The sequence below is a fragment of the Ornithorhynchus anatinus genome, chromosome 9 (assembly GCF_004115215.2).
Source record: "Ornithorhynchus anatinus isolate Pmale09 chromosome 9, mOrnAna1.pri.v4, whole genome shotgun sequence".
In the NCBI taxonomy this organism is placed as follows: Eukaryota; Metazoa; Chordata; class Mammalia; order Monotremata; family Ornithorhynchidae; genus Ornithorhynchus; species Ornithorhynchus anatinus.
Window position 1 is genome coordinate 47820571 of NC_041736.1, and position 23616 is coordinate 47844186.

At 46.5% G+C, this 23616-nt stretch overlaps 1 protein-coding gene across 1 annotated transcript in view; it reads left to right on the forward strand.

Moving 5' to 3' along the window:
* The first annotated feature begins 792 nt into the window (after positions 1–792).
* Positions 793–23616, forward strand: part of TMX4 (thioredoxin related transmembrane protein 4) — a 42178-nt gene continuing 19354 nt past the window's right edge. The window contains exons 1-2 of the mRNA XM_039913007.1: positions 793–1025; positions 16379–16494. Coding sequence (XP_039768941.1) covers positions 793–1025; positions 16379–16494 — 349 coding nt within the window. The remainder of the gene's footprint in view (positions 1026–16378; positions 16495–23616) is intronic.

Here is a 23616-nt window from a genome sequence, read left to right on the forward strand (position 1 = left end):
GCCTCGTCGGCCACCTTTCTGCCGGCGGGGGCGGGCGGGAGGGAGAGAACTGGGCGGTCCACCTTAAGAGGACGGTCCACCTTAAGAGGACGGTCCACCTTAAAAGCAAAAAAAAAGAGCCAAGCGAAGAAGCGTGGAGAAGAGGTGGCGGGGACCCGGGCCGTCTTCTGCGCGGCCTCGTCGGCCACCTTTCTGTGGGCGGCGGAGGGGGAGAACCGGAGGTCCACCTTAAGAGGACGGTCCACCTTAAAAGGAAAAAAAAGGCAAGTACAGCAGCGCGGGCGGGGGAGGGGAGATCCGGCGGTCCACCTTAAGAGAACGATCCACCTTAAAAGAAAAAAAAGGCGAGGAAAGCAGGGCGGGCGGGGGAGGGGGAGATCCGGCGGTCCACCTTAAGAGAACGGTCCACCTTAAAAGAAAAAAAAAGGCGAGGAAAGCCGGGCGGGCGGGGGAGGCGGAGATCCGGCGGTCCACCTTAAGAGAACGGTCCACCTTAAAAGAAAAAAAAGGCGAGGAAAGCCGGGCGGGCGGGGGAGGGGGAGATCCGGCGGTCCACCTTAAGAGAACGGTCCACCTTAAAAGGAAAAACAAAAAGGCAAGTAAAGCAGCGTGTCGGGGGGCGGGGTCGGGCGGGCCGCGCTTCCCGTGGGCGGCGTCTTTCCTTCTTTCCTTCCTTCCTTCCCTCCGTCCGTCCGTCCCTCCGTCCGTCCGTCCGTCCCTCCGTCCGTCCCTCCGTCCCTCCGTCCGTCCCTCCGTCCCTCCGTCCGTCCCGGGCGGCGCGGGTCGTTGCGCATGGCGGCCCGGCCCCGTCGCCCCCGTCGCCCCCGTCCCGGCCGGGCCCTTGGGCTCCGAGCCCCGCCGCCGCCGGTCCTGCCGCCGGTCCTGCCGCTGCTGCTGCTGCTGCTGCCGCCGCTGCCGCTGAGCGGCCCCGCGGGGGCGGCGGGGCCCGGGGAGCTTGGCCGAGCGCGGCCTCTCACCGCCGCCAACTGGACCCTGCTCCTCCGCGGCCACTGGATGCTCAAATTGTGAGTCTCCGCCGCCGCCGCCGCCGCCGCCGCCGCCGCCTCCCGCCCGCCCGCCCTCGGCTGCGGAGAGGCGCGGCTCGGAGCGGCCTCCTCCTCCATTCGCTACCGTTCCCCGAGCGCTCACGCTGTGCCCCGTATATCCTCCTCACCCTATCCACTTTGTCAACGAAACGTACGTGGCCCCCATTCTATTCCGCTGCCGTTGTTTTTACGAGATGTGCATCCCCTCGATTCCATTCACCGCCATCCTCTTCCTCCGTCCGTCTCCCCCATCGGACCGGGAGCCCGTGGAGAGGGCAGGGACCGCCTCTCTCCGTGGCCGAGCGCTCGTTGGTTCCCAGCGCTCAGTCCGGCGCCGGGCGCCCAGTAAGCGCTCAGTAAATACTACGGAATGAAGGAACGCGCCGAGCGCCTGGGATGGACGAACGGGTGACGGAGAGAGACGGTCCCTCCTGCCCCTCGACGGGCTCCCGGTCCGATGGGGGAGACGGACGGGCGAGAACGATGGCGATGAGTAGAATCGAGACGATGCTGCTCGTGACGTGGCTGTTGGTTGAGCGCAAGATGATGATGATGTTGCCGTTTGCTAAGCGCTTCCTCTGTGCAGAGCGCCGTTCTAAGCGCCGGGGGAGATGCGGGGGCCTCGGGCTGTCCCCCGTGAGGCGCGCGGTCCCCATCCCCATTTGACAGACGAGGTCACCGAGGCCCGGTGAAGTGACTCGCCCACGGTGGCGCTGCCAAGCGGCGTCGTGATCCGTCGCCCGTCCGTCCGTCCGTCCGTCCCGAGCGCCCGTCACCGTGACTCTGCGCCCAGTAAGCGCTCGGTACGCACCGTGGAGCGAATCCCGACGTCGGGCTCGGGTAGAGAAGCGGCGCGGCTCAGGGGCAAGAGCCCGGGCGGGTCATGAGTTTGAATCCCGGCCCGGCCGCTTGTCGGCCGGGCGACCGTGGGCGAGTCACTTCGCTTCTCTGGGCCTCAGTTCCCTCATCTGGCAAAGGGGGATTACGACCGTGAGCCTCGCGTGTATCTACCCCCGCCGCTGAGAACGGTGCTCTGCGCGTACTGAGCGCTCAACGGATACCTATCCCGGCTCTGCCGCTCGTCTTCTGGGTGACCTTGGGCAAGTCACTTAGCTTCTCTGTGCCTCAGTGACGACCTCATCCGGAAAAATGGGGATTAAAAGATGTGAGCCCCACGAGGGACAATCCGATGACCCTGTATCTGCCCCGGAGCTTAGAACGGTGCCCTGCACGTAATAAGCGCTTAACCGATACCACGGTTATCATTATCATACCGACATTATTATTAGGTGCCCGGCCCCGTCCTGACGATGACAACGACGTTGGTCCTTGGTGAGCGCTTCCTAGGTGCGGAGCCCTGTCCTAAGCGCCGGGGGAGACACGGGGTCATCGGGTCGGCCCCCGTGAGGCTCGCCGTCTTCGTCCCCGTCTTCCGGATGAGGTCACCGAGGCCCGGAGAAGTGACCGGCCCACGGTCCCACAGCTGCCAAGGGGCAGAGCCGAGATTGGAACCCGTGACCTCGGACCCCCAAGCCCGGGCTCTTTCCGCTGAGCCGCGCCGTGAGGCTCGCCGTCTTCATCCCCATCTTCCGGATGAGGTCACCGAGGCCCAGAGAAGTGACCTGCCCGCAGTCACCCAGCTGCCGAGGGGCAGAGGCGGGATTTGAATCCATGACCTCTGGCTCCCAAGCCCGGGCTCTTTCCACTGACCCGCGCTAACGTCGGGATCGGGTATGTGCCGAGCCCTGTTCTAATAACAGCGAGGTTGGTATTTGTTAAGCGCCTGCTCGGGACGGGGGGCAAGCGGCGGCGGGTGGCGGTTAGAGCCCGGCCCGGGGAGTCGTGGGGGCCTGGGTTCTAATCCTGGCTCAGCCACGTGTCTGCTGCGTGCCCTTGGGTCGGTCACTTCGCTTCTCTGGGCCTCAGTTCCTTCACCTCTCAAGTGTGACTTGAGACGGTGAGCCTGTGGTGGAACAGGGACCGTGGCCAGCCCCATTTTCTGCTATCCACCCCGGTGCTCAGGGCAGTGCCTTAACAGATCCGTTAACAGACACCATTAACGGATCGCTTAACGGATACCCTTGGTGTTATTTTCATTTAGAAGGGCGGAGTAAAGGAGGGGAAGGGGAGAAGGTCACTTTGTCGTGGGCGGGGAGAGTGTCTACCAGCTGGGTTGTGGTGTACTCTCCCAAGCGCTCAGTACAGTGCTCCACTCATAGTAAGCCCTCGGTAAATCCCGCGGCTTGAGAATGAGAAGGCCTCGGAGGAGACACGGACGCTTAGACGTTCATTCGGCGGTATTTATTGAGCGCTCGCTCTGTGCAGAGCCCTGCTCTAAGCGCTTGGGATGGACAGTTCGGCAACAGATACGGTCCCTGCCCGTTGACGGGCTTACAGACGTAATAGTACGGGGGCAGCGTGGCTCAGTGGAAAGAGGCTCTGCTTGGGAGTCAGAGTTCATGGGTTCGAATCCCGGCTCCGCCGCTTGTCGGCTGTGTGACCGTGGGCGAGTCACTTCACTTCTCTGTGCCTCAGTTCCCTCATCTGGAAAATGCGGATCGACTGTGAGTCTCACGTGGGACCACCTGATGGCCCTGTATCTCCCCCAGCGCTTAGAACAGTGCTCTGCGCATAGTAGGCGCTTAACAGATACCAACATTATAATTATTGGTCTAAGCCCCTGCTATATGCCAAGCGCTGTTCTGAGCCCTGGGGAGGTAGATCAGAACATACGTATACACGATCCACGTCACGCAGCGCCCGATTCCACGCCGAGCGGACCGACGGTCACAGAGGAGATAAGTTACCGCCCAGCCTGACGTGTCCATGGTCGCTGGTCCCCGAGAATTCTTTTTTTTCTTTATGGTATTTGTTAAGCACGCACTAAATGCCAGCCACTGTTCTAAGCACCGGGGTAGATACGGAGTGATCGGGTTGGACCCGATGCGCGGCCCGCGTGGGGCTCAGTCTTAAATCCCATTTTACAGATGAAATAACTGAGGCGCAGAGAAGCGAAGTGATCTGCCCAAGGTCACACAGCAGGCAAGTGGCAGAGGCGGGATTGGAACCCAGGTCCTCCTGACTCCCGGGCCCGTGCTCTAACCCCTAGGCCGCAGTGCTTCTCGCCTTGAGAAAGTCTTGAAGGGTTTCCCAGCCGGGGCCCGTGGACAGCTTTCTCGAGAGTCTACGGGAGGTAGAAACTTTAGAGATCCGTGGCTGAGCTCGGTCGTTGCTGCTATCGCTCACCGCGTTTCGGGACTACTTGCTGCCGTGGCGTTCAAAAGCCTGTTTTTTGCTAATCCCGCCTCTGCTCTGACCATGGCAAAATTGAGACTGAGGTCTTGGATGAGGACGAGGCCCATTAGGCTGTAGATCGCTCTCTTCAAGGGCCGGGATTCATTCTTTGAAGTTTATTGGCGTCTTCCAAGATAGAGTCTTTTCCCCCCAGTCGCAAACGCGTGTGTAGCATGAATGGCAAGTGGATAATAATAATAATAATAATAATAATAATAATGTTGGTATTTGTTAAGCGCTTACTCTGCGCGGAGCACCGTTCTAAGCGCCGGGGTAGAAACAGGGTGATCAGGTTGTCCTACGTGAGGCTCGCCGTCTTAATCCCCATTTGACAGGTGAGGTGACCGAGGCCCAGAGAAGCAAAGTGACTCGCCCACAGTCGCACAGCTGACAAGTGGCGGAGCCGGGATTCGAACCCATGACCCCCATCTCCCAAGCCCGGGGTCTTTCCAGTGATCCACGCTGCTTCTCTGCTGCCGTGGCCTAAGGAGGGAACAGAAGGAGGTGATTTCAGGGAAAGAGGGAATAAGGGGAGGATAAAATGGAGGCTTGAGTGGGAAGCCCGTTTGGGAGATAGGTGTGGCAAGGTGAAGGAGAGATTTTAGGCTTGGGAAAACAGCAGAAAGTTGTATGTCTTCCCAGGCAAGATGAAGGATGAGGTTGCGCCCTTCTTTGTCGCACTCTCCCGAGAGCTCAGTACAGAGTTCTGCACCCAGGAAGTGCTCAGTAAATACCACTGATTGATTGGAGACTTAGAGAACACTTTCTCTTGCTGGAATGGAAATGTTTTTAATAACGATGGTTATTTTTATGGTATTTGTTAAATGCTACTTTAGGCAAAGTCAGCCAGCCAACGGTATTTATTGAGCACTGTGCTAAGGGCTTGGGAGAGTACGGTGTATCGGATACGTTCCCTGTCCGCAACGAGTTTACAGTCTTGTGGGGGAGACAGATGTTAATGTAAATGCGTGTTACAGGTATGTACGAGCACTCTATTCATTCAGTAGTATTTATTGAGCGCTTACCATGTGCCGAGCGCTGTACTCAGCGCTTGGAATGTACAGTTCGGTAACGGATAGAGACGGTCCCTGCCCTTTGACGGGCTTACAGTCTACTAAGTGATAGGGTGGATAAAAGATAATCAGGTCAGGCACGGTCCCTGGCCTATCTGGGGCTCACAGTCGAAGGGGATGGGAGAACAGGTTTTGAGTCCCCATTTTATGGTTGAGGGAAATGAGGCACGGAGAAGCAAAAGTGACTTGCCCAAAAGGCGAGTGGAGAAGCTGGGATTAGAGCCCGGGTCGTAGGACTCTCGGGTCTGTGCTCTTTCAACTAGTCACCCTGCTTTCAACAAGTGAGGTTTCGCGTTAGGGGCTGACTTAGCCTCAACAGCTACAACAGCTTTGAAGAAGCTGTTTCATTCCATAAAGTACCACTTCAGAAACATTCCTCAATAGGGGTTTGCAGTAAACGCGTGTACACGCTGGATGAAAGCGAAGATAAAAAGATGTCATTATTTTCTGTTGCATCAATGCCTTTGATTTCATGATAAATACTTATTATCACTACAGAAATAATAATTAAAAAAAGGCACCGTGTTTGGGAAAGGAACGTTAAAGAGTCGGTACGCCCACTCACAGTCAAATTCTGACTGTTCTTCTAACTTGGTGACAGATTTATTGTTTCCAATATAAATTTAAGCCTAGGAATCGGAGAGACACGTTGCTTGTGCGCGCAAACCTAGAAGGGAATGGTCTGATGATTTTTGTTTATTTTTCCTTGAAGTTTACCTGCTCTAATGCATGGCAGCTCAAAGGCTGAGTAAGACTGTGAGCTTCTTGTGGGCAGGGATCGAATCCATGAACTTTACTGTATTGTCCTCTCCCAAACATTAAATACAGTGCTCTGCATGCAGTAAATACTCACTAAATAACATTGATAAGATAGATTAAATGTCTGCGAGTCGAGACAGAGAATCGAGGCACGTGAATATGCTCTTTCCGCAGATTGCAAGTTTGAAAATTTGCGGTTGGGCAAGGTGGAGGGTTAACGGCTCAAGAGCACCGTACACTTCAGCTACAAAATTATTTGGAGCAGATTTACAGGAAGTGGAGATCAGGGGAAGAGGATATGTGGTCTGTAGGGGTGAATTTTACTTTCAGTGCACACATCAGAGAGCAGAGCAACCACACGAGATACGTAATATATGCTGCCTCGACGTGTTCCTTCTTCCTGCTGTGTTTTTTTTTTTTTTTTTGCAGACCTCAGAGCTCTCCTGAATTTGATCCTCTGTAACGCCTACCCTTGTCCTGAGAAAAACCATCTTTCCAAAGTCCAAAACGTATGCTATTTATGCCATGCTTTGCCAGGCATATGGTATGTCGCCTGCTATGATTCCCGCAAGATGTCTCCTCTGAGAATGATGTGTTACAACCAGAAGTAACACCCGGTAGGGAACAATGATGGGGAAAGCCAAACAAAAAACAACAACCCAGAAATAATATGGAAAGAGGATAATAGTCCACACGCTAAGATCTATCTCAGGGGTTTGACAGGGCCCTTGGGTTATGATTAAATTACTGTGGGTTTGGGATTCATCCACCTGCAGTGCTTCAAATGAACTCATATTCATTTTTTAAACATATAGTGTTATGCTGTTTTAGAGTGCCTTCTGAAGAGCTTCTCTTTTTTTTGTTCAAAAAAGTTGGATGCCACTGAAATTCAGTGCCCTGAAGGAACCCTTGAGAGGCAGTCGTCAGCCTGGTAATTGATCCTCAAGGAACTAGAAGTAATTGACTTCTCTAAGGGTGTTTTAATGTGATTTAGACCTTTTCCCATTCATTTATCCATCAAACTTAATCTTTTTGACTCCCCTACTAATTTAATTTCTCATCCAAAAGAAACATGGCGATAGTTTAGAAAATTAAAAAAATAAAAATCAAGCCGCGGTTCTTACCACTTACTTTCCCTAGTTTCTGAAGCTCTGTCCTTTATTGAGAAGAACAGAGTTGTTATATATTTTTTTTCCCATTATTTTCCACATTTTCCAAAGGCCACAGGACTGCTTCAGATACTTTTCTTGTTTTTCTTTCTGCCCCTTTCATCTCCTTATGCATTTTTATTCCCTTTTCTACCACTCTTTAACTTTTCTTAGCTCTCCTCTCACTTTTCTTCTGATGCTTTTTCTTTTCTCTCCTTTCCCTCCAACTCAACTACATGAAAATAATCTTTATTATTCCCTCTTTGTTTTCATTTCCAGAGTCCATATCATCCATCCTCGTTCAATTGCTTTGCCATTTGAGGTTGTTTTCGAAGCAGACTAAACTCGAAATTACTGCTTTGTTCTAAAGTCGAAAAGCCTACCGTACAGTACATCCCCAATGTTCTATGTTAGCTAGGCACATATAAATGTACCAGCGGCCTATTTGCTGCACACGCCTTTCTTTGGAAAAGGAATTCACTGAGGATGTCTGTTCCGACTTGGTAGTTCTGACCCACTCAGAAACATCATCATTCCTCCCGTTCGTACTATGAGCAGTCTAATGTAAAAATCAGAGAAGAGTGGGCAAAAAACTCCACATTTTTCTAGTTATTCTGGGACTTTTCATTGTCACTCCTTGAATGAGCTTCTGGCACTCAAATGACACCCTGATAGTCCCTGTTTAACCTCAGCGCTACAACTCATCCAAGACAAGATAGTAAGGGTAACTGTCAAGTTGTGGAGCATAACAGTGTGCGTTCTGAGGGAGGTTCTAAGTAGTCCTGACTACGTTTCCCTGTAAGTGGATTATTTTTCGCTTGCCAATTCTGAAGTACAACGCAAATTGACCTGTACCCCCCCAAAACTATTACTTTTTATTTTTGGCTGCTCATGTTGTTCTGTTTAAACTCTTGTCCCTGGGCCTTCTCCTTTTCCCTTCCTCAGCTCTACTGCTCTGGCCCTCTGTCAGTGGAAAGAGCGTGCATGGGCCTGCAAGTCAGAGGACCTGGATTCTAATTCCTGCTCTGCTCTTGTCTACTGTGAGACCTTGGGCAAGTCACTTAACCTCTCTATGCCACGCTTACCTCATCTGTAAAAATGGAGATTAAGACTGTGAACCCCAGGTGGGACATGGACTGTGTCCAACGCGATTAACTTGTATCTCCCCCAATGCTTAGTGTAGTGCTTGGCACATTTCCTCCCAGGACCCCCAAAGCTCTGTGGGGAGGGTGGTGGGTGCTATGCTTTGGGTCTCCCGGCTCCCCGGTGGATCTCCCCGTCTCACCTCACCCCGTGCCATCCCATCCCCAGCCTTGGGCGTCCCAGGTGGAGTGGACTGCTAGTGGACTGTGCTGTAGATAGAGAAGGGAAAGGATTCCAAATGTGGGATGAGTAATTTTTAAAGGGCGAGATGGACGGGGGTCAATCCAGAGCTACGGAACCGTATGTGTAAGCGGGAGAGATGGAAGACTGCAAGTTAAGGTGAATGTAAATATAAGGGAAAAATAAATTGGGCTTCTGAGTGACAAGTGGCAGCGAAGGTGTGATTTATACTCAGCGACCACAAGGGAAAGATGCCCCTCTGCTTAAGGCTGGACTGTGGAAAACTCTTTCAACTCAGTAAGATGCGAACATCGTATGAGCCCTCGAATCGCGGAGACTGGAGCTTTTCTAAGCTGGTGATTGTTTCAGGAGCATACATGGAGAAAGAAATGCAGATGATTACGAATCTTTTCTCAGAGTCAAACAAGTTTTGTGAACTGACAGTCTGAAGAAATCTTGCCCTAGCAAATCTTGAAAAGCATATATGTTATATTCATTTATACATGAGTGTTCTGTGCCGTGGTTATGTACGTGCAGTTATATACATGCAGTTAGAACTTGTAACAGAATTAACCAAATTCAGACACTCTTGACAGGAAGTTTTTGAAGATAATTTTCATATTTTACATGTAGGACTAGTGTTAAGCTAGCACTAGATCAGAAGACTATGCTCTTAGTTAGAAAGCCTTTGCAATATCATCACCTACATCCCACTTGCTTAGCTGGTTTCTTTTAATCAGTGACTGTGGGCTTGCAGTTCTCTCAGTCGTGATCCCTCCCTCTGCATTTTTCTGATAATGTGTCCTAGAAACTATCTGCTAAAGGGATAGCATTGAGCTATTTGAGGACTCCATCTCTTCCCGGTGCCAGGATTACATCAAAGGTTTTTGAAAGAGCTATTGTTCAGAGAAATTGGGGGTAAGGGCTCTGATAGAGGAGAATATTTCTTAAAACTTGAAATTGTTTTTTGTCTTTGAGAAGGCTAGAAAACTCAAGGCCAGCTCATATCCTGCTTCACTGTACTAATCATTTGACTCAAACCCATCATTTTCTCTGCACAGTGTTGATGGTTGCTTGGTAAATAGCATCTCAGAGAAATACCCATTTACTGTTCATTTGATTCTCGGAGCTAGAGTTCCTTATTGCAGTAGGGCTCTCCGGATGTCAGAGCTCCATTACAGTGTATTCGTTCCTCAGGGGCCAGGACATTAAGACTTCACAGAGGTTCGAAGAACCATTTCTGTTACACTGGTTACTTGCTCGAGCAAGTTTGTAGTGTGTCGGAAAAGGCCCTCTGCAAAGCTCAGTTTTGGTATGTCTGTTTGTGAAGTGATTGTCAGTAGAGTCTTATTAGTCATTTGAAAACAGTGATAAAAGATCACTATCTGTAGCGTCACCTTTGAATCCCAAAGGGCAGCTTTAACCTTCTTGCCCCTCTCCCCTCAAAAATAACTCTGATTTGACATCTGAATGGCACTTGTGAACTAGGACATAGATTCTGGCAGGGATTGTAGACGGGTATCTGACAACGGAATTTATCCCCAAGTCTGGTTTTGGATTGTTGATCTTTTTTTTCCTTCTGCTTTGCTTTCCTGTTGCTTTTCTTTAAGCATTCACTAGGCCAGATGCTCTTTACCTTGAGTTTATAAAATTTAGATTCCTCTCTCCCTTTCCTTAAAACAGTTGTGATTCATCCTTCTGACTGTTTTCTGCTTTCTTAAAGTACCCTTCTAGGATTTATTCTTTTCATGGAACGTATTGTTCTATATTATGGAAATTTCCTTTTATAGTTTCTTTATTTGGCAGCTGCGTTTTCCCAGGGGAATAATTAATCATACCAGACAAGAATGTTTTTTTTTTCTTTTGTATTTTTCCAAAATCGTTATTCCCTAAGTGTTCATTCTCTTTCAGAATTTGTTACATGTTCAAATGGATCACAGGCATATGCTATTGCTTCATAAATTCACGATATTAGCTTTCATATGAAGGAGCGCTTTTGTAATTATCTAAGGCCCTGTGAAGTGCATTTTAAGTGTCATTTTCTTCTAATTTCTACAAATGATAGTGGCTGCCTCTAAGGGAGAGCCAGGACAGTGACTGCCTCAGGCATCCTGCCTGTTGTTCTCAGGGGGTGAAAGCTTGTTTGAATTAAAAAACAAACAAGCACAAAACCCCCACTTGTTTTCCTACAGCATTAGTTTCTCACAGAAAGTAGTTCCCCAATACACATGAGTTCAGAATGATCCTATTTCCTCACACCATGTTATTGCCCAGTCACCCTTGAGTCACTCTTGCCCAGAACATGATAAAAACTGTACTGGGTAGGAAAAAGTGAAAAGAGTGGTCCTCATTATCTGAGCGAGAGGATTGCAGCCAGTTCATTAATAATACCATTATTTAATACACTCTTTCCATTTCAGGATAATGTTACATATTTGACTTCACATATCCTTTTCTCTTTCTCAAACTTTGAAGTATTCTAACTGAAAAAGAGTGATGAAATTTTATTTCAATTTAAAATTGGATAGCAGAACTATTTAGCATAGCTAATGACAAATATTTAGCTTCCCTGTTCAGTAATTTAGTGTCTGTCCCCTCCACTAGATTGTAAACTCTGTGAGGGCAGAGATCATGTCTACATAGTCTATTGTACTTTCCCAGGTGCTTAATACTGGGCTCTGCACAGAGCAAGAGCTCGATACATATATTGATTTAAGACACAGAAAATGGTCTTGGAAGCCCATAAGATCCCACTGGATTATTACCTTCTTGAAGGCAGGAATTGTGTCTACCAACTCTATGGTACTCTCAAGAGCACTTAGTACAGTGTTCTGCACACAGAAAGTGCTCGGTAAATAGGATCGATTGACTCGATTGATATGCATTTGTTCCAGAGAGGAGTCGGGACTGAAGGCAGTTGTTCAGAGTTCTGTGCCCCATCCTGTCTAGGTCCTGATTGGCAAATTCCATCAACCTTCAGCGTCTGGGGTTTTACTGTCCTTGGCATTGGGTAGAAGGCTTAAATGTCTCTGTTGAAGGGGGGGCATGTCTGCTAGTGGTGAGCTGTGGTGGCTAGATCAGGAGGAGATCAGGGTGTCTCCACTATTTCTCTCTGAGAAGCAGAGTTGTGCAGATTCCTACCTGAAATCGAATTCATGGCAGTGTGGGCTGGTAGGATAGAAGCAGCGTGGCTCAGTGGAAAGAGCATGGGCTTTGGAGTCAGGGCTCATGAGTTCGAATCCCAGCTCTGCCACTTGTTGGCTGTGTGACTGTGGGCAAGTCACTTAACTTCTCTGTGCCTCAGTTTCCTCATCTGTAAAATGGGGATTAAGACTGTGAGCCCCACGTGGGACAACCTGATTCCCCTATGTCTACCCCAGCGCTTAGAACAGTGCTCGGCACATAGTAAGCGCTTAACAAATACCAACATTATTATTATTATTAGATGGTACAGGAAGGCAGTTTGGGAATATCGAGTTTGACAAAACTCTGTTACTGCTGCTCTCAGTAAGAGGAGCTCGCTGAGTTGTGGTTCATTCTGAGGCTAGCAACGCCAGAATTAGTGGGGTGTAAATTGTAAGCTTCTTGAGGGCAGAGAGCAAGCCTACTAATTCTGTGGTACTCTCCCAAGAGCTTAGTACTGTGCTCTGCCCACAACAGTAATAATAATAATGGTGTTTGTTAAGTGCTTACTCTATGCCAGATCCTTTACTAAGAGCTGGGGTGGAGATAAACAAATGGGGTTGGACACAATCCCTGTCCCATGTGGGGCTCGCAGTCTAGATCCCCATTTCCCAAATGAGGTCACTGAGGAACAGAGAAGTGAGGTGACTTGCCCAAGGTCACACAGCAGACAAGTGGCAGAGTCGGGATTAGAACCCTTGACCTTCTGACTCCCAGGCCCGTTCTCTCTCCGCTAGGCCAGGCTGCTTCCTCAGTCTGGCATCTATAAGTGTTCAGTAGATGCCAGTCGATCATCTATTTATTGAGCACTTACTGTGTGTTGAGCAGTACACAGAGCACTTCGGAGAGTACGATATAACAGAGTCGGTAGACGTGTTCCCTGCCTGCGGTGTGATCGATTGGGTCACTGAAGCACACAGGAGAGCATATCTCGATATAGCCCTACAAGTGGTCTTAATGAAAATCGGGTGGGCGTAGGTGGCGCCTTGTGGAAATCTGCTGCATTAGAAGCGACTCTGTAGAGCCATCTTTAATTGAATAACTTCATCAAGTGGACACCCAGTGGAAAAGGAATTTGATTGAGGGAGGGTTTTCAGGCTGAATCGTCATGTCCTGACTGTCTCTTGATTTTTCATCATGGCTCAATTCATATCTAATTTGGCTAAATGGTTCCTCTTAGCTTCGGGATATTTCACTTTACCCAGTATTCCTTGCTTCTGAGGCGATCTGAAGATTGATCGTGAGATATCCGTCCCTCGGTCTCGCCCATCCCGCCGTCGACCCCTGGGCCACGTCCTCCCGCGGTCCCGGAACGCCCTCCCTCCTCACCTCCGCCAAACTGATTCTCTTCCCCTCTTCAAAACCCTACTTAAAACTCACCTCCTCCGAGAGGCCTTCCCAGACTGAGCTCCCCTTCTCCCTCTACCCCCTCTACCGCCCCCCTTCACCTCTCCGCAGCTTAACCCTCTTTTCCCCCCCTTTCCCTCTGCTCCTCCCCCTCTCCCTTCCCCTCCCCTCAGCACTGTACTCGTCTGCTCAACTGTATATATTTTCATTACCCTATTTATTTTGTTAATGAAATGTACATCGCCTCGATTGTATTTAGCTGCCATTGTTTTTACGAGATGTTCTTCCCCTCGACTCTATTTATCGCCATCGTCTTGTCTGTCCGTCTCCCCCGATTAGACCGTAAGCCCGTCAAACGGCAGGGACGGTCTCTGTCTGTCGCCGACTTGTTCATTCCAAGCGCTCAGTACAGTGCTCTGCACTTAGTAAGCGCTCAGTAAATACTATTGAATGAATGAATATCTGTCGGAGCGGGACCTGATGGGGGAAAGCTCCGAACGGCCCTTTGAATGCAGTTCTTTTGATGCCCTAGCCATGCTTCCTTGAATCTGTCCACTTGGCAGAGAGGTAATGACTGTCATATACTTTCATCTGGAATAGAAAGCTACTTAACAATAATAATTATTATTATTATGGTATTTCTTAAGCGTTTACTAGATGCCAGACACTGTACTAAGTGCTAGGGTGGAATGCAAGCAAATTGGGTTGGACCTAGTCCTTGCTCTGCGTGAGGCTCATGGTCTTAATCCCCATTTTACAGATGAGGTAACTGAGGCACAGAGACGTGAAATGACTCGCCCAAGGTCACCCAGCAGACAAGTGGCAGATCCAGAATTAGAACCCCTGCTGACTCCCAGACCCGTGCTCTGTCCACTACGACATGCAGCTTTCTCATGACAGCACCTATTCGGACTTTTGGATTCTCCAAATTTACCTAGATATTACTTTAAAGGCCTATACTGGGTCAAATATAAGTTGATGTTAACACTCCATAAAGCATCAACACTGTTGTTCTCTGAAAAGGAAAGAAAAGAAAATTTTCTCTGGAAAAAGGGAGCAGGGCTAACTTGGAGGGGGAGTGAAGGGGAAAGTCCCCGGTCGTAATAATCGTAATTGTGGCGTTTGTTATGTTTACGGTGTTCAGGTATGCAAGCTCTGCTCTGAGTGATGAGATGGATACAAATTAGGTTAAACACGGGTCTGGTCCCACATGGGACTCACAGCCTAGCGGGTAAGAAGAACAGGTATTCCCATTTTGTGGATGAGGAAATTAAGGCACAGAGAAGTTATGTGACTTGTCCAAGGTGTCACAGCAGGCAAGTGGCAGAGCTGGGATTAGGATCCAGGTCCTTTGATCCCAGGCCTCTGCTCCTTCCACTAGGCCAAGTTGCCCCTGCTTAACTGTTAGCTCTTTGAAGACAGGAAACAGGTCTACCAACCGTATCGTAGTCTCCTAAGCACTTAGCATAGTGCTCTGCACAAAGTAAGCTCCCGGTAAATGCCGTTGATTGATTGGTTGACTGCAGTACCCTTATTACAGTTCTTGGAGGTCACTTGTGATGCACCAACCCAAGAATCTACTATTGGGTTTTTTTTTCTGCCTTTGGTAAACCCGCCACACACACATTCTTGTCTTACTGTGCCTCAGTTGACATTTGTTCCCCGGTCCACGTCAGCATTTGTATGTGTGTGAGGTGGGGAGAGGCGGCAGTTGCCTAGCCAATGGAAAGCACTCTCTTGCTGTGGCTAGTTGGTCCGAGTTGAGTCTGAGCCAAAAAAAAGTCCATATTCTTGACTTTGAGCAGGAAGGAAATCAGGAAATCCTTCTACCACCGTACTCAAACTAGCCTTGAAAAAATACAGGTATGACCACTTTTGTAGACTTAAGCCCCCGTTAACTGTGAGCTGCCTGTGGGAACGCGTCTCCCAACTCTGTTATACGGTTTTGTCGTACTCTTCAAGCACTTAGTACGGGGTTCTGCACCCAGTCCGTGCTCAGTAACTACGCTTGATTGACTTATGCGGCACAAAGGGAACCAAAAAAGCCAGAACCTGTAATAGGTTTTTTGTCCTTAAAATCTGCTAAAGCAGGTGAGAGCCATAAAAATGGCAGCCTGGATCTCTAGAATTTCCACAGTAGAAAAAGCAGTAGCAGAACCTGATCGGCCAAACCAAGGAATTGGGTTGGAATTAAAATGAACTGCTTTCTTCATTGTCATCATCGTCAGCAGCGTGGCTCAGTGGCAAGAGCACGGGCTTTGGAGTCAGGGGTCATGGGTTCGAATCCCTGCTCTACCACTTGTCAGCTGTGTGACTGTGGGCAAGTCACTTAACTTCTCTGTGCCTCAGTTCCCTCAGCTGCAAAATGGGAATTAAGACTGTGAGCCCCACGTGGGACAACCTGATCATCCTGTATCTCCCCCAGCACTTAGAACAGTGCTCTGCACATAGTAAGCGCTTAACAAATACCAACATTATTATCATCAGTTATTGTACGTAAGGCGAGCATTTTATGAAATATTTGAGAATGTGCAAACAGAAATAAAAGGCATGACCTCTGCCTTGGCAGAGTTGGCAGAATTATAGGGGAAATAGTTCAGTCGTGTTTACTGAGCTCTTACTCTGTGAGAAGACTGTACTAAATGCTTGGGAGGGTATAATAGAGTAATAGACTTGATTCTTGCCCCAGACACCCCCTAGACAATGAGTAAGAGCTTAATTACAAGTGATGAAAACAAATGAAAGCAATGAATAAGCAGATAAACGCATGAATGCTTAAATGACGGTTCGGCTGATGTACGAAGAAGGTGGGGATTACTTGGAAATACCACTTGAAGGAGGGGGCTCTTTAAGAAGGTTTTGATGATGGGTAAGAGGTGATTCGATGGATCCGAAAGGGCACAGAGACTCTACACCTGTGTTTGTGATGATCTTTCTCAACAATGGCCTCTACTTCACCCATAACCCTTATCATGTTCAGGGGAGGATAATCTTTGAGATAAGGTCAGTGGAACACAGATCATGCTTTCTCCCCCATTTCTTATGTGATATTCACGCATGTGCTTTTGGGAGTAAATGTAGACATTTTGTCAGAATCGTCATGTTTTGAATTCTGTTGAAGGGCAGCTGCTTGGTCTGTTTTTTTCAACATCTTCATTCCCACTGCTGGTAAAAAAAAAAAAAAAATATTCCTCTTTTTCTGTAGCTATGCCCCTTGGTGTCCAAGTTGCCAGCAGACGGAATTGGAGTGGGAAACCTTCGCAAAGAGTGGTGACATTCTCGATATCAGTGTGGGGAAAGTGGATGTCACTCAAGAACCAGGTAACGTGAAAGTGAACTCTAAATTCCATCATTTTAAAAGAGAGTAACCCGAAAGGAGAGGCGTCTTTGAACGTTGCAGACATTACCCTCCCAGCATAATAAGAGTAATCTTCAGAATAAACCACAGAATAAATCACTGAAACAACGAGGAATGTTTTAGGGATAAGCATTCTAAGAAGAATTTCTCAACCTGGAGATTGAAAATACCAATAGAATATAACTCTGCCTGTAATTCATTTTAGCGTATGTCTCTCCTGCTAGATTGCAAGCTCCTTGAGGGCAAGGATCATATCTACTAACTCTGTTATACTCGCCCAAACACGACGGACAGTTCTCTAAACAGAGTAAATGCTTAACAAATAGCATTTATTAACTGAGGAAGTTAGTCATTTACCATTTATTTATGCTCAATAAATATCATTTATTGATTTAATTGATTTAAGAGAAGCAGCGTGGCTCAGCGGAAAGAGCACGGGCTTGGGAGTCAAAGGTCATGGGTTCGAATTCTGGCTCTGCCACTTGTCAGCTGTGTGACTGTGGGCAAGTCACTTAACTTCTCTTGCCTCAGTTCCCTGTAAAATGGGGATTAAGACTGTGAGCCCCACATGGGACAACCTGATTACCCTGTATCTAATTACCCTGTATCTACCCCAGCGCTTACAACAGTGCTCTGCACATAGTAAGCACTTAAAAATACCAACATTATTATTATTATTATTATTATTTAATTGATTGAATAGAGGGTTGAAAGTTTAGGTTTGAGGGTCTTTGGGAGCTATTAAGATGATGAAACTTCATTTCTCAAATGTACATCGAATGCTTGGTTTAGCTCATCCTTTTGCTTTAAGAGTCCAAGGTAAGTATTTATTTTGGATGCTTCTAGGACACATTAAGAGTTAGTGGAAAAAAGAGACAGAATAGTAAATACTTCTAATTGGGAAACTTTCTAAGACCAGCCTCTGCAAAGGTTCCCATTGAGTTTTCCTGATTCCCTTTAGTTTTTTTATTTCATTACATTATTGTAGTTATCTAGCAATAATAATGCCTCTAAATATGTTTGGTGCCTTTAAGAAAAGCTTTACATCAATCTGTGGTATTTATTTTGCACTTACTATGTGCAGAGCACTGTACATAGTGCTTGGGAAAGTACAATGCAACAGAATTAGCAGACACCTTCTGCCCATAATGAACTTCCAGTCTTGAGACGAGCATAATTTTCCCTAGACATTAGGTCTCTCTAGCGTCATTTTAATAAATACCGGGTGTTGTTTTTTAATGTTTTCAGTTTAAATTTATTGCAAATGATAGCATTTCAGCAGCGAATTGAGAAACATTCATTCATTCAGTCGTATTTATTGAGCGCTTACTACGTGCAGAGCACTGTACTAAGCACTTGGAATGCACTTGGAATTCAGCAACAGAGAGAGACAATCCCTGCCCAATAACGGGCTCACAGTCTAAACGGGGGAGACAGCAAAGCAAAACAGAACAAAACAAAACAAGTAGTCTGGCGTAGATGAACTGCAGACCCAAGCTGGAGTTCAAAGAATGAACAAGGTCCAGGGATCAACTCAGGAAATGTGAAGATGGTTTTGCTTTCTGGGCACACTGCTTTTATGCATTTAATATTTTATAGTAGGTGACGTTTCAATTAAGCTCCCCATTTTGCAATTAATTTTAACGAGTTGAGACTTAATTTTCTGTTCCATACAGATGAACTTGGGTCCCAAGGACAAAGAACACCAGCTGTTCATGTACCGCCAGTGTCTGTTTGTCAACCTTCTCAGTAGCTAATTGGAGGTAACCCCAAATCCCATCAAGCGTAGAGGCAAGCGCCACATATGGCTTCCTGGATTGGCAAGAGGGTTTGGACCATTGTGCTTAAACTTTTCCCCCTCCTGTCTTTGAAGTTGAATTCAGGAGGCCAGGATAGAGGATCCAAAAAGGGGTGGGGGGGAGAGAAAAAACAACCCAAAGCTTAAATGAACAAACACTATCACTATTGTTCATTTGGTGTCACCACAGTCCTATGAAACAGAAACTAGAAATTCTAGCCACTTGTGATTAGATCATATTTTTAGAGACATCTGAGAAAATGCAAAAATGTCTTTTTAAGAGATCTAGTTCTTGAGTTTACAAAATAGTAAATCAGCTGTTTTTGCTCTCCTTTCCTTTTTGGTTTCACACCTCTGTATTATTTCCTGTTTTCCCTCTGCTCTTTTATTTTGTTAATCATAAGGTTTGGGAAGAATTAGAGAAAAATATACTTAAAGATATTTTGATCTCATTTTTAAAAGCCATAAATGATATTCTTTTTGTAAGAAGAAAGTGTATTACTCTCTTGGAGTTTTCCTGTGCCATCCCTGACTTGAGGAAGCCCAACCGGCTAAACAGCATGGCTTAGTGAAAAGAGCATGGGCTTGGGAGTCAGAGGTCGTGGGTTCAAATGCCGCCTCCGCCACTTGTCAGCTGTGTGACTTTGGGCAAGTCACTTCACTTCTCTGTGCCTCAGTTACCACATCTGTAAAATGGGGATGATGACTGTGAGCCCCACGTGGGGCAACCTGATTACCTTGTATCTACCCCGGCGCTTAGAACAGTGCTCTGCACATAGTAATCGCTTAACAGATGCCATCATTATTATTACTATTATTCCTGAGGAAGGTTTTGAAACTGTCTGGGGCTGAGGCTATCCGACACAGAAGGACCATGAGTACTACTCATTCTTCTTCCTAAGTAACGTATCCCTCCGGGGCTGTCGTCCTGCTCCACTCTTCACTGAAGGAATTAATGCCCAGAGTAGTGAAACGGGAAAATGGTTTCCTCAGTAAAGAACAGGCAAAGTCAAAGTCGTACCAGAACTTATAGACCTAGGAAATGCTTGTTTCCTACATAACCAAAGGGTTTTCCCCTTTTCAAGATGTCTCTGGTCTCTTTCCTGTCCTAGATGCCTCTTGCAGTGCCTTAGCAATCAGTTTCTGTACTCTGTATCCTTTGGCAAGGATAAGAGGCAATTTGATCACCTATGTACGGTCTAAAGAGCTCGCCTCTCTGTCTTTCCTTTTGTATCTCTTTTTCACAAACTGCACCCCTTTTCCCCTCAACGGTTAGGCCATCTTGCTAAATGTCTGAGGGGGGTTCGTAAGGCTTTTGGCTAAATTCCTTCTCTTATGTACCTTCCCTCCACCTAATTGTGTTATCTCTGGGATGAGTACTTGGTTAAAACAGAATTGAGCAATCTCTTTCCTCCCTAAATTTAAATGAAATACCTTGCCATGGGGGCTTTTAGTGGCTAATCCAAGTCCTCCCTTTCTGTTTCTCTCTTGTATTGGTGTTTAACTCTCTTATTAAGTCAGTCTAGCCTGCAGTATGCCGGGGCTTTTCAGACTTTTTTCTTCACCCCTCACAACACCCCCCCAACTCCTTATGCTGGGGAATTTTATTAAACATTACAGAAAGGTATATTTTTAAAAATTCTCATTAACAATGCAGTGCACATAGGAAGACAAAAATATGTTTTCCAACAAAGGACATCTGCTTCAAAAAAAGATATCTTCTTGAAAATGCAGGTTTTAGAGTCTAGCAAAAAATATGCACTTCCATCTACTGCACTTCTCTGCTCAATATAAGCAAGACTAATAGTTTTGCTGAGATATTCTTTTTCTTTTGGCTAGCTCTGATATAAGAGAGTGGGCATTTGATGATTGCCGTTCCCTCCTAGGAATTTTAATTTCATCCCATCGATATGGTCCCACAGTCTAGTCAATTTAGGGCAGAATCACCGCTGCCTTCACATGTAAAGTGTTCAACTATATGTCAAAGTTCAAGGGAGAGTGGCACTTTATTTCTTTTCCTGTGGACCTGATATTTGAGGAGCATGCAGTGACATTTACTTCTAAGTACTCTGTTCAGTAAATCACTTCATTCTTTCCTAGATGACTCTTGCTCGGCAGTATTTGAATGTGCTTATGGCGTTTGATGGTAGCTCCCGTGATGCTCCGGTGCCTCAGGTTAGGTTTTGAAATGCCATCTGTGAGTCGATCTAATTTTTTAATCTAATTTGGCAGCTGGTGATGATCTATTTTCACCAATGAAATGCAGTCCGAGCATCCGTGAGACTCTTTCCCCATTTATCCCCGCAGAGAAAAACCCAAGGCCATTCTCAGTCAGGAATTTTGATTTTAATTTAAAGAAGCCACGGTATCCTTCGTGATGCTTTTACATTTAAGTAGAGTAGCCTAAGGGCGGGAGAATGTGTGTTTAATCTTAAATTGTTTTTGATTTATGGACTGCAGAAGATGTTTACTCATTTTTACTCAGCAAGGATTCTTTTCACTTGTAATTTCTTTTCTGTCTACTTCTCGTTTGTTAGCCTCTGTCATTACATAAGTGGTACCTGTCATCTGTAATTGTTTTATATGAGGTTAAGTGATAGCCATTTTCCTTCCTTAGCTTAGTTTCAGAGCAACCTCTCTTAGTTCCTTCTCCTCTCTCTTTAGCTGGTTCTCGTTTAACCTCTTTTTCAGCTTAGTGTTTTCCTCATTGCCGAATGAAACTTTAATGGTGTTTTTGATCACTTGATTTGTAAGTTCCTGTGATACAGCAGGATTTGGTAACATTTCCAAATGACTGTTTACAAAAATAGAGCTACAAAATTCAAATATGTAAAATAAAGCCATTTTTCCTTTCGGATCTTAGGTGGGTATCTTCTCGTCCCCTAAAATGATCTAAAGCTTTTCTTACAAAGGTTGTTTGCTGTCTATCTTCTGTTATAATAGCACCAATAAAGCAACCACAAGTAAAACCGTTAGCTAACATGCGTGTCCTTACTCGAGCCTCCATCTGACTTGGTTTCATCTTGAAAAATTGAAACCACAACCCCATTTTGACAGAGCTCTCCTTTTCCTGAGAAGTTAACACAATTATTTTTCAGGTAGTGAAAACTCTCTTGTGATATCTTGTAGGCCTCGCTGTGCTCTCCCAAGTGCTTAGTACTATACTTAGTGTTCATTCATTCAATCGTATTTATTAAGTGCTTATTGTATGCAGAGCACTGTACTAAGAGCTTGGAAAGTACAATTCGGCAAAAGATAGGGACAATGCCTACCCAACAACGGGCTCACAGTCTGTATATACATAGTAAGCATTATCTTTGAGGGGAAGCCCTGACAAATACAGCTCTTCTTGGTGCAGTGAGTAGAAAATGGCTGTTAGTCGATCACCCAAACAGCTACTGCATGGTGCACGCAAATAATTAGGTGCAATTTCAGACAGTATGATCTAGTACTAGACTCTTTGGAAGACAGTAATGAGGAGAGTGATTTCTCTGGTTGAGAGAGAAGATAGGAATAACGAGGTATAGTCTTTAAAACAGAGATGAGAGAGATCCTGTGATCCTAAGAGACAAAAGTGAGAGGATTGGTCAGGAAACCACTTCTTCCAGGTAAGAAGAGCATTGCAACCACCAAAATGAAGTGCTGCAGGAAGACAATTCTTGAATTCATCACTTTGGGCTGCAGCAGATTTAACTTACATGCATCTCTTCCACCAAATAGGGTAACAGCAGCCCTAGGCTTTGCCTTCCCCCATGAGAATCAGCGTGATCTAGTGGCAAGGGCACAGGCTTGGGAGTCATAGGACGTGGCTTTTAATCCCAGCTCTACCACTTGTCTGCTCTGTGACCTTGGGCAAGTCACGTAACTTCTCTGTGCCTGTTACCTCGTCTATAAAATGGGGATAAAGACTGTGAGCCCCAAGTGGGACAACCTGATTACCTTGCATCTACTCCAGTGCTTCGAACAGTACTTGGCACATAGTAAGCGCTTAACAAATACCGTAATTACTATTATGAGAGAGAGAGAGAGAGACTCTGTGACTTCCTGCTTTTGATTTATCCTCCCCTACATCTGTCTCAGTTTCTTCCTGTCCGAACTGCCTCTGACTATCTGTGTCTGCCCTCGTTTGTCTTTTCTCTTATTTCCTGCTTTGGTCTGGCCACATCTCCACCTCTCTGTGACTATCTGTCTCTCTCCGTGTATCTCCCTGAGTTTCTGTGTCTAGGCGTCTGTTTTTTTGTTTGGGCCCTCTCTCTTCTCTTGTTGTGGTCTCTGTGGGCTCTTCCCGCAGTCACCGGCTCTGAGTGGTTATCTGGCTGTGCCTCTATTTCCTGTCCTACTTTGATCCAGTCCCAGAGAAACCTCACACATTAGTTCACCCTCTCAGTCAAAATGGAAAAATGGCTCCCCTGAACACTTAACCTCTCCCCCAGAGGTATTCGGGATAGTTGTGCCAGGTCCTGCAGTCTTCAAAGCAGCTCTGCTTCCAAGCTTCTTTTAAATTTCATGCTTGTTCTAATTTTGCCATCTATGAAGAGATGAAATGGCCAAACGTTGTCATATGTGTAAAACCTGTGCAGGAATGGGCTCAGAAATCCCGACCCACTACAAGATGTGGTTGTACCCATTAGAAAGTGTTTGCTGCTAAAGCAATACAGTGTCACTGTTTGAGAGATTAGCATCTTCTTATCTGGTGGGTTTTAAAAATGGATGATGAGGGAGAATGGTACAAATAAATTAACCACTAAATAACCTTCAGACAGTATATCGCAGAGGTTGTCAAGTAGCCACCAGAGAGTAATTTAAAGCACAGTAGGTGGGGGACCACCATTATAGCAGGTAACAGGTGGTAATTATACAATAAATTTGCTTTGTCTTTAGGATCCATTTCTATGGAAGCAAGGGTGCAAGGTTAATGAAAATGCACTCAGTTCTAAAAGATGAGGGTGGGGGGAACTGCAGAATTAGGGATTGTTCTAACAGTGGGGGAATAATTGTGGAATCCCTAAGCACAAAGGAAGTTAAACACGACAAGTTTTCCTTAATGTGGGGTTTTGAAAGAATACATCCCTGGCAACTCTGGAGAAGTACATGCTCTTCAGAGTAAATGTTTTTATTTATTTATTTATTTATTTTCAGTCACCTAGATGATTAGAGTAGTGGAAACCTCTTAACACCAGGGAGGTCCACAATTTTTTTTTTTTAACCCTCTAGACCGTATACACGTTGAGGGCAGGGAATGATTCTGTTTATTGTTGTATTGTACTCTCCCAAGCGCTTAATACTG